Genomic DNA, 16,553 nt, shown 5'->3' with positions numbered 1-16,553 from the left:
TCCGAGTCTAAAGGACGAGGGGTGACAGATTCACAGGCCGATCAAGGCCCATTAGGATAAAGAGTCAAAGCTCAGACGCCCGAGCACGCTGACGCACATCAGCCCTGATGAAATCAACCTGCATCACTGAATTCAAAAAAACCCCATGAGCCAGATTGGAATTAGTCCGTTCAATCATCGTGAGCCGACACGCAGGAATGCGGCAGTCGTTACCTCGTCGTCGCGGAGCGCTAACCTGAGTTTACTGATCTGCAAAAACACAAAAGCTAACGTCGTGTTTAAACCTCATGCTCAAAACAAAAAAAAACCACTGCTAACCAAGCAATTTCCAGTCATTCCTCGTGAAATAATTCACTTTGATTCCGTCCACATGAATAATTTAAGCTCTTTTTCGTGGCAGGGAAAATATTCCAAGGCATCCAGGTGATTAAAAAACAGATAAAGCAAATAGTTCCGTCAGGGTTTTTTTTCTGGCAACAAAATAAAAGTGAATATTTGTGCTGCGTCCTTTATCTGAACAGACCTGACTGAGGGAGCATTTGTGCGTATACAGCGACAGAGCAGGGGCGAGGCGGGTTTTACGAGCAGTAGAATTCACTTCGGGAACTCAACGTGCAGTTGAGTTTTGTTTTGAAGCTGCTGAAGACAACATTTATGTTTATTTTAATATTAAAAGGTGTTGAATTAAGTGTAATTTACTCTTCTACCTTCAGAACTTTAGCATTAAACGGCGACTTTTACAGTCGTGTGAAAAATGACGAAAAAAAAGAAAAATTACGAAAAAAAAACAGATGAAAAAAACTTGAAATCTCAAGTTTGAAAGTCGAGATCTTGAGTTTCTAAATGACGGGTTTTTTTTCAACATTTTTGGGAACTAAAGCTCTCGACTTTGAAACTCAAGATTTCAAAAAAAGATGAAAAAAAATTGTCAAAATTTTTTTTAACATTTTTTTGGAAACTCGAGATCTTGACTTTGGAACTCGAGATTTAAAAAAAATGAAGAAAAAAATATTGACGAAAATAACTGTATCTTAATTTTTTTCATACTATTTTGGAAACTCGAGATTTCCATTTTTTTGGACGGAAACATTTTTGACATTTTTTTTTTCGTAAAAAAATTGTCAAAAATCTTTTTTTTAAAGATTTTTTGGAAACTTGAGATCTCGACTTTGAAACTTGAGATAAAAAATGTTTTTTCATCGTTTTATTTTTCATACATTTTTGGAAACTCGAGATTAAACATTTTTTTCATTTTTTTTTTTTTTTTCTCATGTCACTTTGGGTGCTCCGTAGTTTTAGACGTGGTATAACCAACCCCTTTTTTTCCATTAGAGCCGCCCAGACACTCCCAGAAATGTTTAATAAAACCATAAAAAGCTGTTTTTACATATCTTATTTTAAAGTTCCATCTGTAATCTTTCATTATTAATCTCTCTATTCCTTATTTTATTGCCCTTTTTTGTTACTTATTTTTGTCTCGTTTATGCAGCAAACTTGATTCATAATAAAAAAATACAAATCCAATCACTTTCATAATGCTTTTTTTAATTGATGAGATATAGTTGAAGGAGTCTGCCGATGCTACTTTGATGAAGGAGGAGTGTCTTTGACACAATTATCCGCTCGTAAAAAGTACAAAAACACAGGAAAAGAAGACATGAAACTTAAAGAGAGACGATGAAAGAATGGGCGGCCATGTTGGAAACATGACTGCGTGTGCGCGTTAGTGTCACGATGTACGCCAAACTGTTTTAATAGTGTCATGTATGTGTGTGTGTGTGTGTGTGTGTGCGTTTTTGTTTGTGTGTTTTAGGGAACAAACAAATTCAATAAATAAAAAAATAGACACTTTTCATTCATAGGTTTGGTCATGAAAAAAAAAAAGGAGGGGGGGTTTGTTTTGTTTGTTTTTAAAAACAGACACGTGTGTGTGTGTGTGTGTGTGTGTGTGTAACACTGTCTTAATACTGTTTGTCCATGAGTCCACAAACACCGACGACACATCAGGATGTCTGAACACGGCTCAAAGACGCCTGCGTCAGCAGTTCATCGCGCGCCGTGTTTCATTTCCAAACCTCCACAAAAGTGCATCAGAGGTTTTTTAAAAAAAAACCCGGATCGGTTCGGTTCGGTTCGGGTTCAGTTTGGCTGCAGTCACAGTCAAACCGTGGGGTTCCTCCCCGTGCTCGTCATGGTCGTCATGGTCGCCGTGGTCGTGGTCGCGGTCGTCTGCTGCTGCAGGTACGTGGGCCGCTTGATGCGCGGTTTCCTGCGCTTGGGTTTGTTCCTGGCCTTGGTGAGCTGCACCACGAAGAAGGACAAGACCACCATCGCTCCCAGGAAGGCAAAGACGGGGATGGTCTGGCCCACTTCTTGGTTGTAGTGACCGGGCATTATTCCTGTCAGGGGTAGGAGGGAAGGTCAGAGGTCACATATATATTACATATATATAAATACAGCCATTTAAAAAAAAAAAAAACACACATAATGCGCCACAGACCTAATATCATTCATTGGTAAAAAAAAAATTCGCGCCGTGCATGCTAGCAACGGTTAACAGCGTCAACGTTAGCGCACATCGCGTTTCCGTGACGACTGACCAGAAAAAAGGACGCGTGTGGCGTCATGTTCATGTGCCGCGGCACCGGAGTCCAGGCACCGTTTACCAGTTAGCGCTGTTAGATCCGTTAGCGCCATTAGCGCGCCTACAGTCCAATTGGAGCGGTTTGTTTACAAAACCAAAAGAGCATCGATACAAATAACCAGCGACGGTTAACGGCGTCAATGTTAACGCACATTAACGCATGTTAGCTCTGTTAGCTTCATTAGCATCGTTAGCGCCATTAGCGTGCCTACAGTCGAATTGGAGCGGTTCGTTTATCAAACTAAAAGAGCAGCGCTACAAATAATCAGCGTACCTTGTCTTGTTTACGTGCCGTGACACCGGAGCCCAGGCACTGCTTACCAGTTAGCTCCGTTAGCTCCGTTAGCTCCGTTAGCTGCGTTAGCTGCGTTAGCTGCGTTGGCACGGTACGTGCCCAGCAGTAGTAAAAATCAACAGATAAATCTGAACTAAAGGGTCGGGAAATGGGTATCATATTTACAAATTTACAACACAAATGAACCTGAAAATGCCTCAAAAACACCGATTTATTCTGGCTCTTACATCTTAAATCTTAAAAGTCAGACGGCGTTACCTCCAGGGATGTCCCAGGCACCGCTCTCTCCAGGAGACAGAGGTCGGACCTGGGGTCGGTACGCCCTCACGTTAGGCAGAGCCACCTTGTCCAGGTCGATCGAGAGAAGTTTCTGGTGCTTCCAAAGGTTACTAAGAACACCAGAGAGAACCAGGTTTTCTTTATTCACTGGATCTGCTCCAAACGTAAATGAGTTACTTTTATTTAATAGCAGCTTACCTGGGCGCCGTCTCGTTGAGAGGCTGTGGCTTTGCCCACGACAGGTGGGGGCATGCGGGTAGTGGGCGGGGCTTAGGGTCTCCCAGGTGAGCCTCCAAGACCTTGGAGTAGCGGTAAAGGTGGTTTCCTGCAGGAGAGGAAGGAGGAAAAGGGACGATAGAATCAAACAGAGGAATCTTGTGATGGTGTCTGCGAAGTTAAAGGTCCAGTACGTAAAAATTAATTGTTGTTTTTCCATTAGAATAAGCCTTTTATATCTATATCAGGAGGTGGGTCAGCGCTATGGAGGCGGCCATTTTGGTGTAAAAATGCTGTAAAATTTTACACACATAATTTTTTTATCAATATGCTAATAATCTAATTAATCTGAGAGCTGGGGTTTTAAAAGACGCTTTGGGGGAGGATTTACTAAATGCCTCATCGCGTTTTGGTTGCCATTTCTGCTAACGCCTTAATTTATTTGGAATAAAACCCGCAATTTCCAAGAGATAAACGTTTCATAAATGATTTAAAGTGTGTGGTATTTAATAAATCCCCAGGGCAAATGTATCTCTTAAATTAATCTCGTGGGAATCCCGGCCAATTTCCCGCCTCACCTTCCAGTCTCTGAGGCAGGGGGCGCTCTGTGCCGGTGGGAGGGACCACCCGGCTGTGGGAGTGGCTAAGGCTGGGAGGAGTCATGCTGTACGACGTGTACTGAAGGAGAGCGTCCAGCAGCCAGAAACAGTCTGAAAGACAAACATCAAACACGTCAAATATCAGTCGTCCAGCTCTGCGTCCGTCTGCGTTAGCGCGTTAGCACGTTAGCTTCATCTCACACCGAGCACACCGAGGTACATTTTTACCTTTCTGTCTGTGGCTGTCGTCGATGCAGTTGGAGTCTCCGTACAGGGCGATGCGACCCCCGCCGTCTGACGGCGTTTGGTACAGTCCCAGGACGGGGACTCCCTCTATGACGGCCGTCTCCTGCTTTAACACCTCCAGACCTGGGAAAACCAAGCAAACGCAGCGTGTCACAGTCAAATCTGGACTAAACTAAACCAGGTTTAATACTTTTAAACGTATAAGAGCTGAGGAGAGAGAGTAACCTTGGTCCTTTAGGTTCTTGGCAATGACTATTCCGTCTTCTGGGAATCGTGCGATGCTGCAGCCTGAGGCGTAGTACACTGAGAGAGAGGGATGTTAAATAAGACCAAAGGAATAAATGCTCAGTAAAAGTGTGCGTGTGTGTGTGTGTGTGTGTGTGTGTGTGTGTGTGTGTGTGTGTGTGTGTGTGTGTGTGTGTGTGTGTGTGGTGTGTGTGTGTGTGTCTTACTGTCATGATCAGCCAAGGTGAAGTCTCCCTCGTAGAGTCCGTCACTGAAAGCCATCCCCCACACGGAGATCAGGTCATTCAGAGCTGGTACGTTAGCGCCCCCTGTGTCCGGCATCCACCATTGCCTGAAAGTCACATCAAGTCAAATTAATCCTGAACTTGTTTTTTCATGGCAACATGGCATTGTTTGAAGATCCCTAACCCTTCGTCCTTCATGTACATGACTCCAAAGGCTGTGCAGTACATATGCCAGGCCTGTGTGTGGCGCTGTAACAGGCTATGGCATTGCCTTTTTCTCAAAATTGGTTGGCGTTTTGAGTAGAGCTGAAACGGTTCATTTATAAATCAATCTGCAAATATTTTGCTAATCGTTATGAAGCTTTTTTCCTGATTAAAACCAGATTTCTGATCGTTTTAGCTTCTTAATTTTGAATATTTTCTTGGTTTCTTTGCTCCACGTAACAAAGAAATAATTAAAACTGAATCATTTTGGTTTGTGGACAAAAACAAGACATCCTCATTCCCAGGTTTGACAAACACTGATCAACTTTTCCAATATATAAATAAAAAAAACACACATTTTAGGGCTAATACTCCTAAAGTCTTTTGTTTATGTACGGGTCGTATGGGTAAAAACAGCTTATATATGAGTCTTAGAGACTTAAAGAGTTAATTACCTGGTGTTTTCGTCGTAGAACTTGACTTTCCTCATGACCGAGGTGTTGTACCAGTCGCTGAAGACGATGAGCGAGAGACCGTTGTCGATGTCTCTCCTCAGCTTGGTGATCTCTTCGGGGAAATACTCCTCCTCGCTGTCCACCATTAACAACGTGCCTGCAGGCAAAAGAAACACACAAGCTTTTACTTTATTATCCTCTTTATCTTTAGAGTCGTTAGCAATCGCAGAGGAAACTGTTGTCATTGGTCGTTTCAAAGTGGAAATGGTCTTATTCTGGTCCAGTGTGTCAGAAAGTGAAGTTAACCACTTCTTCCCTGATCCTCTTTTTGGAATCCCTGCTCGAAAATGACATGCATGTCAGAGTAAATGTGCATGGAACACAGCATAACTGAAGGATTTTTTTATCTCGCCTAAAAAAATTGCATTTTAAAGCAAATATCACCTTTAAAATATGCAGTAGGAGCTTAAAAACACATGGAGGTCATGTAACAACATGTGGACATGAGCTGTGCAAAGTCTGATGCTGCTGAAATGAAGAAGAGTGAAATTACAGAGGTTTTAGTAAAGAGATGTCTATGCGTTCTCTCTTTTGGCACAGCTTGGCACCATCTGTGCCATTTGAGATTTCTTAGGTACCAAATTATTAAAAACCCATTTAATTTTATTTATATGTCACTACAGATCTAAAAAGAACTGCTCTAAAAGTATGATAACTGTCTGTAAATGGATGCTCCCTGTGCGGTGCGTAATAACAACTCTGTGACTCTGCAGCGTCTTCAGTTGCGCATTGCCAGTTTTATGGCGCTTTTGCCGCTGCGTCTGACGCTGCCCCCGGTACTGAGGGCAACCGTGAAGAAGAAGTTAAAATGATTGTACTCAAGTCTACTCAATGTACGCAGCTTTTTCGGACCACCACGTGTTTACCGCAGCCCACAGTGGACAAACTAAACGCTAGTTTCGATGCTAACCAAGTTCTCCAACAATATTGTGTGGCTACGTACCATACTGGCTAGCATCGAAGCAGGTGATGGGAGCTCCCAGCACCTCCACAAAGTAGCCCATACTCCTCAGGTGCTGGTACATGTCCCTGAAGTTTGTATGGATGTGGTCCCCATTCCTGAAATCATGAAAAAAAAAAACAATGTTCTTGACAGGGCTGAAAGAATTAGAATCGATTTATCCTGTTTTTTTATTATAACAACAAGATTTCCGGTCGTTTTTGCTTCATCATTTTCATTTTTTTACAGATTTATTTTGAAGCACTGCTATTTTTTTGCAGTGTCAGATTTTCCCCCCAAAAAACTCCCTAATTTGTTCCTTGTGGCAGAAAACGACCACCTTCCCAGAAACGGCTGTAGGAACCTTATATATTCATATATTTGTTCCACTTTAAACGAGTCAGTCTTTTAAAGTGACTTCAGCCTGAAATACATATCAAATACTATCATATTTTTTTGACATTTTAACCCTTTAAACGCAAGTTTGTTTTCAAAACTCCACTGATTTTCTATAAAAAAAAAAACAATTTCCGTAAAATACGTAAAAAAAAATTGGGGTTTCTTTCATTTTTGACGTTGAATAAAAGAATTAAGAGAAGCTCAGACATTTACACACACACACACTCACTCACTCACCAGTCGAGAGGGTCGTTTTTCATGCGGAGGTTGTCTCGGGGAAAGTAGCCCGGCGGATAGCGAAGGTTGTGGTATTGATCCCACAGCACCCTCTTGCTGCGCGGGGGAGTCGGCACGATCTTCACCTTGATGGGCAGCTTGACCGTAGACGTCAGCTCTCCGTCCACCTCGGACTGGAAGAGGTCAAAGGTCAAGGTGAGTAAAATGAGGCTAAACGACATAAACATGACGAGGCTGTGTCCTGTGCAGACGTACACGGATTAGATATTCGTCATTTTTTAATTTTAACAAATTGTAAGTGCTGGATTATCATTTATTTATCTTTTAATGATTACAAACTATGCATTTTTTTGTTCTCAGGAACCTTGTTAATGTGTCCAAGTCACAAAAACTTCACTTTTTCATCCAAAGGTTGAGATTTATTTTAGTTTTTTGACCAGGTTCGTAAAAACTGTATATAATAGCACTGCAATGTTTTCTATTACTTTAGATTTTTAGAGGTTTGCTCGACAACAAATAAGGGACTTCCTCAGAGGTCATAAATCATTGCTGTAGTGCGTGATTAAAGTCGTTATGTACAGTGTTTTATTGTTATATTCTGTGAAATATTGCAAACATAAATCAACGGTGGAAAGCACAAAAACAAATTACGGAAACTCGGTCGAAATAGTTCACGTAATAGTGATCTGTAAAGATGGTTGAAATGATAATGGGACATTTAATGGATTAATATGATACAAGGTCTAAAAGTGACTTGATCTGTGTGAAAAGAAGGAGGACAGAGCTCAGGTGTAGCCGCTGCAGTGACTCACGTCGTTCTCGGCGGGCGACGCCACAGTGACCATCACGTGGCCTTGAGCGATCCCTTCCCAGGAAGCCGCCTTCTTGGCCACAGAGATGGACACGGCCAGATAGCCGGCCCACGGCCACAGCACCGGAGAGTACGAGACGGCCACGTCGATGTGGTCGCCGTTCTGGGGGAGGTAGGGCTGCCAGATGGGCTGAGCGGGGGGGAGAGAGAGAGGTCAGAGGTCAGAGGTCGGCTCAGCGCAGAAACCATGTCAACGGAGAACGAAACGCTCCCTTAGTTACACTGCCGTGCATAAGTTTGGGCTCATCTATACAAATTCTGTTGGGTTTTCCATTAAGTCAGACTTTTATTCGTGAAAAGAGTTGCAAAATGAATAGAAAATATAGTCAAGACATTGACAAGATAAGAAATAATGATTCTTCAGCTGTGCTAACATCATCGCACAAGGGTTTTCTAATCATCCAATAGTCTTCTAACGCCATTAGCAAACACAATGTACCATTAAAACACTGGAAATGTGCCTCTATACACCTATGTACATATTCCATTAAAAACAAGATGTTTTTACCACATTAACAATGTACAGAGTGTATTTCTTATTAATTTAATGTTACATTCATTGGAAAAAATAAGAGCTTTTCCTTCAAAAATAGGGACATTTCTAAACTTTTGTGGTGTAAACTTCCAAAACGTGAGGAAATGAAGCAGAGAAGAAGAACAGAAAGAAGAGCCCACTCCTGCTGTGAGGCTGCAGTACCACTGATAATAGACAGAGGGAGACAAAGAGCAGGACTGCAGCTAAACCAGCTGTGTGTCTGAAAAATGGTGTAAAATGTCATGTGGTTTGACACCAGAGCATTTAAATAAAGTTTCTGTTAAAAGAAAAACACGGACAAACATCGACGTTTAGTGGACACGTTAAATAAAAGAGTACAAAGTAACTGACGACATACTCGACGTTAGCTTAGAATTGTTGAATAGTCAGCCTTAGAGATGCAACTAACGATTGTTTTTCGCAATCGATTAATCGGTCCATTATTTTTTTGGAGAAACGAACAAAATATTCACATTTAAGAAGCTAAAACAATCGGAAATCTTATTTTAAATCATGATAAAAGCTTCATTGTTATTATTGTGTGGTTTGTATGACTCCCTATACGACACATAACCACTAAAACACATTATTTAATGTATACACACACACTACACGTGTGTTTAGCGACACCTTATTCTTGTAGACAATCATTAATAACATGCTGTATAAATAGGTGGGATTACGTTCATAATTAGAGCAGAGAATGTTGTCAAAGACACATTTTCTAGCACACAGTGACATGTTTTTTTAAAATCACTCAGATTCAGCTTTCTTGTGCGTTTGCTCTACTCGAGCGCTCACCTTGTCGACGATCCTGCCCGTGACGCCCATGCCGTTCAGGATGGTGACGTTAACGATGGTGGGCATCCCTCCGTAGTAGATGGGCTGAGAGCAGTAAGGCCACATGTACGGACACTCGGTCAGGTCGATGTAGCTGGGAGACAGACTGGAGGTGGAAAAACAACAACATGAATCAGTCATAACGAGGCTTTTTGTGCTTTGTGAGATCAAATTTGAACAACAATCGAGGTAATTCGTCCTATATGACCATTCGCTGGGTAGAAGAGGAGTTAGATGGTCTTCTGATGTCGTTACTTTCAGACAGACACAAATCAGATTTTTCTTTTCGTCGTCTACACGGACAGATCAGATAATCCTCGCCCTGTCAACGCGACTCAAAAATGTGAAGAGGCAAATGATGAATGTGTGGACACGATCCACAATCACAGGTTTCTCAGCGCAAGGACTTTAATGTTTTAAATTGTAAATACAGATTTCCGATATGGGTCACTTTTGAAAGACAATATAAGCATGTCCTCGGGAAAAAGAAAAATCAGATATATGCAACATCAGATCTGTACGGAAGAGGATTAGGGCTACACAGGTTTGAGTTCTGACTTTAAAACTTATAATTCTGACTTTATTCTCAGAATTCTGACTTTAAAACTCAAAATTCTGACTTTAAAACTCATGATTCTGACTTTAAAACTCATAACTTATGATTCTGACTTTATTCTCATAATTCTGACTTTAAACTCATAATTCTGTCTTTAAACTCACGAGTCTCACTTTAAACTCATAACTCTCATAATTCTGACTTTAAAACTCATGATTCTGAATTTAAACTAGTAATTTCGACTTTAAAACTCATGAGTCTGACTTTAAACTAATTTCTCATAATTCTGACTTTATTCTCAAAATTCTGACTTTAAACCCAGAATTCTGACTTTATTCTCAGAAGCTTCAAACCAATAAATAGATTATCAAAATAGTTGACGATTCATTTAGTAATGGATTAATAATCGATGAATGGTTTCAGCTTCACGAGCAGCGTTATCAAAAGACTCTGGAGTGGTGAGAGTAGCTTTAGTCTGTAAATGAGTGCGGACATTGTAAAATCATGATGGGAATAAAAGAGCCCTTAATTAATATAACGTATCAATGCAAAGGTCAAAGGACTGGAGATCGTTATCTGGACGTTTCAAACAGAGCGGCAAAAAATCCAAGACGATCCAAGACAAGAACGTGCAAGTAATTCTTGTGTGAAACAAACATGCTAAAATGAATTCATATGACTGGATAATGACTGAAACATCAGAGTCCAGAGAGATTTACCTGGCCTGAGGTCGGTAGCTGTTGAGTATCTGATACGCTCTGATGAGGTCTAGTTTCCCGTGGCCCTGTTCAAACATGTTGACCCCGGGCAGCCTGCGGGCTGATGCTATCAGAGCCTGCTTCATGGAGGCCGGGTTCACCAACTCCCTGTTCAGGACAGTGCTGGAGGACAAGAGGAGGACAGGAGGAGGACAAGAGGAGGACAGGAGGAGGACAAGAGGAGGACAAGAGGAGGACAAGAGGAGGACAGAGTCATTGACTGTGGTCAACATGCGGCGATATGAAGTCTTTAATCGTCCTTCCTTCCTCTGAGACACATTTCACTCGTTGCTCTACGCACGGTGATGAATCATCACCTGACGACAAGCTTGTCTTCCTGAGGTCTCGATCGCTAGTTTCAAGTCTTTTTAAGTCAGGGGTTCTCAAAGTGTTGATACCCGAGGGCCAGTTTAAGAACCCAACGTTGGACTGAGGGCCGCCAAAGGAAAAAAAAACTGAAAGAAATCCCATTTGTAATAATTTTATTGACCAGATTGCAGTTCTACAGTTTAGCGTTAAGTAATATAAGCGTGAATATAATCATTAATATAATCACGCTTTATAATTTACGGGGTAATTACCCCGTAGTATTTTGGCCATTGTTCTTACCTTCTAATTACAGGTTAATACCAAGTAACACATTTCTGTTACCATATATTTACTGGGTAAATAGCTAGTAATTGGGGGCTGTAGCTACCTGCTTACTACCAGCTTATAACCCAATAATACACTAAAATTCACCATATAGAAACCAGGTAAATACCCAGTATTTTTGTTTACACTTATTGGTCTGTATCCAGTAATGTCCAATAAACATTTAACAAGCTTAGTAGCTCCTGGATTAAAACTATAAACTGGAATTCACTGCGGGCCGCCAGAAATGTTTCTGTGGGCCGCCATTGGCCCCCGGGCCGCACTTTGAGAACCAATGTTTTAAGTACAACGTGATTCCGGTTTTCTGAAATATGTTCCCATTTAGAGGAAAATATTAAATATTAACACCAGGTATTAGGGGTGGGGGAAAAAAAATCGATTCACATATGAATCGCGATTTTAATCATCCACGATTCTGAATCGATTAATAAACTTCAAAAATCGAAAGAAATAATATATTTTTTTTTCTAATTAAGTTTCTATTTTGAAAAAAAAAAAAAAAACAGTTTGTGTTATTTGTGTACAGTTTATTTTTGTAACTTCTGGGAGAAAAAGGCAGCTAGCCTAAGCTTTTATTTACTTTGTACAGTAAGTAAGTTTTTATTTGTTTTGAATGAATAAGGGTGAATTCCAATTCCTTGCTTAACCCTCAATCTCAAAAATGCTCTCCCTCTAGTCCAAGTGCTGTCCCGATTCTCAGAAAAATTAAGTTTAAGGCCAAGTTTAAAGGCTGCATCGCCCTCAATATTGAGATTTTCCGAGACCAACCTTGGGAGCAAGGGCTACCCAGAATGCATTGCGTGTTTTGACATAACAAAGATGGCGCCGAAAGCAGCGAAACGAGTACTACTACTACAAATGAAGTATTTTCTTTGTTAATAGAGATATAGGCCCATATTATGTATTACTGACGTCATTGTTGCGTAACATTTATTTTTATTTTACGATCTTTTGTCAATAGCCGGCCGGTGTGGTTTACTTTTCAATTTATTTTTATTTAACCTTTATTTAACCAGATAAAAGACCCATTGAGATCAAGATCTCTTTCACAAGGGTGTGTGGTAACTGTCAGCTGAATATTTGTATGAGTATCATCTTATAACTAACTGACAACCTAATAACTTGACTGACAAACGGATCGTAATAAATAATCCTGACGTAAATGTGTTCTTCTTCTTCTTCTTTTTTGGAGTTGACAGAAAAGAGCTGCTTTGGCGTTATTCTGCCCCCTACAGTCTGAAGACGTATCTGCATTTAAGGGGTGTCCCATTTCTAAGTGACAAAATAACCCTCAACACTTGCTTTTGAGGGCCAGAGGGCGTGAGGAATTTTCTGGGAATCTTTGACGCTAGAGAAAGTGGCCAAAAGATCGTTAAATTTTAAATTTGGCGTTTTTTCGATCGTGTCCAAGTCGCACATAGTTGTTCCGATATGAACCAAGCTTGGTAAACGTGTCGCTCTCGCTGATTCCAAACAAATTTCTAATATACTTCCATTAGCTCCGCCCACCTATAAGTCGGCCATTTTGGAAAAAAACTAAAACGGCTTGTCTACGCATTTGAAAAAACTCGTCCTAGCGCGTTTGAGCTAGCCACGCCAAACTCGGTCCATATGTGTCAAAGGATTATCAAAAGGTGTGGCCTCAGCACTTTGACAAATTTGATGTTAAAATTTCAGGAAAACTACTTTAAAATTCCACTTTTTGAAAGCTTTAACGTAAACAGAACGACATGAGATTTCACACAGTCATCGGATATGACGTGTTGTGTGGGTCCTAGTAATTATTATTGTATTAAAATGAAACTGTTCTTTTAAAATAGTGATACGACTCCTAAAGCTGTGTTTTTCTGAATAAAAACAGCATGAAAATCATTGAAACAATATACCAAACGACGCAGACCAACGACACAAAGACTTTCTGAAGAAATGGTCCAGTTGTCGACGACTGACCTGGCCAGGAGAGTGACGGCACCGGCCACCACGGGGGAGGCGACGCTGGTGCCCGACAGGGAGCGACATCCCTCCTTCATCCCTGAGCCGCGGACGCCCGAGCCGTACGTGACGATGTCGGGCTTCACTCTGCCGTAGCCTCCTGGCAGCTCCTGCACGGAGACGGGATGACAGTTAAAATACTGAGCCACTGAGCCAAATTCAAACTCTAATCTCACTCTTACGCCACCATTTACAATCATTTAAAAACACACATCTCATTTGCCTGTTGTCCACATTACCCAGGAGCACTGGAGCGTTTAAACTCATTCCATTTTACTGAGAACACACACACCAACACAAGCATTTTAGTTTGGACGGGCAGTGACTCTTTTTATATGAATAATGATACAACGAGTTGACTGATCAAGAAAATAATCAACAGCTCGGTTGATTGTGAAAAGAATCGTTAGCTGCAGAATCATTTTTCCTCAGTGACTGTGAATGAGTGTGTGCAGCAGAAGAGAGAGAGGGGAATATTTCTGATGCACCCAGGTAGGAGAAGTGTGAGCGAGCTGGCTCGTCATGGCTGAGTGACAGTCGTTGAGGAGGCAAAGAGAAGAAACTGTCTGGACCACAGAGAGAGCGAGGGAGAGAAGACTTAATACGATCCCAAAGTAGATGTCTGTCCACTTCAGACCTCAACAGATAACATAAGAGCTGTGTGTGTGTGTGTGTGTGTGTGTGTGTGTGTGTGTGTGTGTGTGTGTGTGTGTGTGTGTGTGTGTGTGTGTGTGTGTGTGTGTGTGTGTGTGTGTGCATAAACACTGACTGTGTCAGGACTAAGTAGAACTCAGGGAGAGCAAAAACCTGGCCCTAATGAGGCAGCACCTCATTTCTGAGGAATTGAATATGTTGTGGGCTAAGTTTAGGGTTTGGTATTTGGAGCCTGTGCATTTGTTTTCTATATATATATATATACCCACAAACATATATACACATATATGTACATTGTATATGTACATATACCTATATACAAGTATACACATATGTGTATATGCATACACATATATGTATATATGCATACAGATATACACACATATGTATACATGCATACACATATACACACATATATGTATACATGCATACACATATATGTATATACGCATACAAATATATGCACGTATATACGCATATATATATATACACATATATACACATACGTATATGCATACACATATATACACATATATGTATATATGCATACAAATATATATATACACATATGTATATATGCATACAAATATATATATACACATATGTATATATGCATACAAATATATATACATACAAGTATATACGCATATATATATATACACATATATACACATACGTATATGCATACACATATATACACATATATGTATATATGCATACAAATATATATATATACACATATGTATATATGCATACAAATATATATATACACATATGTATATATGCATACAAATATATATACATACAAGTATATACGCATACATATATACACACACATATATACACATATACGTGTATGCGTACTCATATATGCACATACGTGTATGCACACATATGCACATATACGTGTATGCATACACATATATACACATACACGTGTATGCATACACATATATACACATACATGTGTATGCATACACATATATACACATACACGTATATGCATACACATATATACACATATACGTATATGCATACACATATATACACATATATGTACGTATACGTGTATGCATACACATATATACACATATATGTGTATGCACACACATATATACACATATACGTGTATGCATACACATATACATATAGTTACGGCCACTTTACTGCTCACAAACACTAGAGGGAGTGGAGACAGCCCCCAACAACCAGACATTTAACCATCACGATGAGCTGTTAAATTAGGGTAAAAGTTCCACTTTAAGGTGATGGGATAACACTTTGTGCTGAGAAGAATAGCTGTGTGTGTGTGTGTGTGTGTGTGTGTGTGTGTGTGTGTGTGTGTGTGTGTGTGTGTGTATCTGTGGTAACCGGCTGATGTGGATGAGGGCTCAGAAAGCCCACTGGTTACGGTCGACTGACTCCTAAATGCGAGAGCAGATCTGTGTGGAAGATGTCTGCTCTCACGCTGATAAACAGTCTGCTGTTAGAGAGTGAGAGACTCACCCAGGTGGTCATGCCTCTGGAGGAAAACCTGGCGATGTTGTCCTCAAAGTCGATGCCTCCCACTCCGATCACGTCCATCTGGTCTGCCGGGTTGTTCAGCGTGCTGAGAGAGAGGAAATAAGGACATAAGTTTACTCTAAATGGGTTAACATAAAAGAGCAATAAAGACTCCTCCCGTTTGTCCCTTTTAAATGATATTTTCTACAGGAGAGGAAGAGTCAGCACATATTCAGCAGGGTCATAAAACTCAATTGGCCTTGAGGCTTGTTCAGATAATGAAGAGGTCAGAGCAGGTCGAGAGGAAGTCAGCATTTCTGTCCGACTAAACAAGGATTTAATTCAACGACCGAGAACGTCTTCGACAACAAAACACTTGGAGAAATATGTACGCGATTGATATGCACTGTGGTCTGCACATTATGAGAGGCTGAATGTGTCCACAAACGTCAATCCTCATATTTTCCCTGAACATTTCCTGCAAGCTCTAATAAGTTAAACTTTCAGAAAGTTGAAAGCAGGTAAATCTACTGGGTTCATTAGATTAGATTAGATTAAGGCCCTGTCCCAATACCTCCCCTAACCCTACATTTTTGCGCTAACCCTAAATTTTGCACGTTCAGGGGGAGTGGAGTAAGGGGGGAGTGCGATGTTTGCCCTTATAATCAACTCTCAAAATGTAGCGAACGAAGTGGAAGATGAAATTACCCATGATGCTTTGCAAATGGCGGCCACGTCTGCCGAAGGAAACAATTTTGTTGTAATATATTTTTTCGCAAATAAGCACGTTACAATGTCGAATTGTGTTGGAATATGTCGGTTTGATACACGTCCAAAGGACCGTTGAGCTTTGAACACTGATGTCAGAAAATAAGTGACAATTTATGAAAGGGCCTAGCTAACTAGCTAGCTAGCGGCTATTTGCCGAGTGCTTCGAGAGAGAGTATGCCCGTCATGTAGAGTTACGTGACGGGCAAACGCTCTCGAAGCACTCTGCAAATAGCCGCTAGCTAGCTCTGCCACACCTGGGTAGTTTTGTCAGTGTTTTGGATGCGTGTACCGGCGTTCACTTGAACACGAATACCCTGGACTTGTCAGATTTCAATCCCATTTCACAAATCAGGATTTATGAAAGCAGCTAGCTAA

At 40.8% G+C, this 16,553-nt stretch overlaps 1 protein-coding gene across 1 annotated transcript in view; it reads right to left on the bottom strand.

The window, feature by feature from the left end:
- Positions 1 to 1,570: 1,570 nt before the first annotated feature.
- mbtps1 (membrane-bound transcription factor peptidase, site 1) overlaps positions 1,571 to 16,553 on the bottom strand; it is a 30,875-nt gene continuing 15,892 nt past the window's right edge. Inside the window, exons 9-23 of the mRNA XM_083893230.1 lie at positions 15,411 to 15,513; positions 13,209 to 13,360; positions 10,566 to 10,727; positions 9,252 to 9,396; positions 7,857 to 8,045; positions 7,045 to 7,217; positions 6,412 to 6,527; positions 5,409 to 5,565; positions 4,732 to 4,856; positions 4,505 to 4,582; positions 4,262 to 4,402; positions 4,013 to 4,144; positions 3,417 to 3,543; positions 3,198 to 3,328; positions 1,571 to 2,399 (exon numbers count right to left, since the gene is read on the bottom strand). Coding sequence (XP_083749356.1) covers positions 2,161 to 2,399; positions 3,198 to 3,328; positions 3,417 to 3,543; positions 4,013 to 4,144; positions 4,262 to 4,402; positions 4,505 to 4,582; positions 4,732 to 4,856; positions 5,409 to 5,565; positions 6,412 to 6,527; positions 7,045 to 7,217; positions 7,857 to 8,045; positions 9,252 to 9,396; positions 10,566 to 10,727; positions 13,209 to 13,360; positions 15,411 to 15,513 — 2,170 coding nt within the window. The 3' untranslated portion in view covers positions 1,571 to 2,160. The remainder of the gene's footprint in view (positions 2,400 to 3,197; positions 3,329 to 3,416; positions 3,544 to 4,012; positions 4,145 to 4,261; positions 4,403 to 4,504; positions 4,583 to 4,731; positions 4,857 to 5,408; positions 5,566 to 6,411; positions 6,528 to 7,044; positions 7,218 to 7,856; positions 8,046 to 9,251; positions 9,397 to 10,565; positions 10,728 to 13,208; positions 13,361 to 15,410; positions 15,514 to 16,553) is intronic.

This window comes from Microchirus variegatus, assembly GCF_963457635.1.
Source record: "Microchirus variegatus genome assembly, chromosome: 8".
Lineage (NCBI taxonomy): Eukaryota > Metazoa > Chordata > Actinopteri > Pleuronectiformes > Soleidae > Microchirus > Microchirus variegatus.
This window is presented reverse-complemented; position numbering and strand designations above follow the sequence as displayed.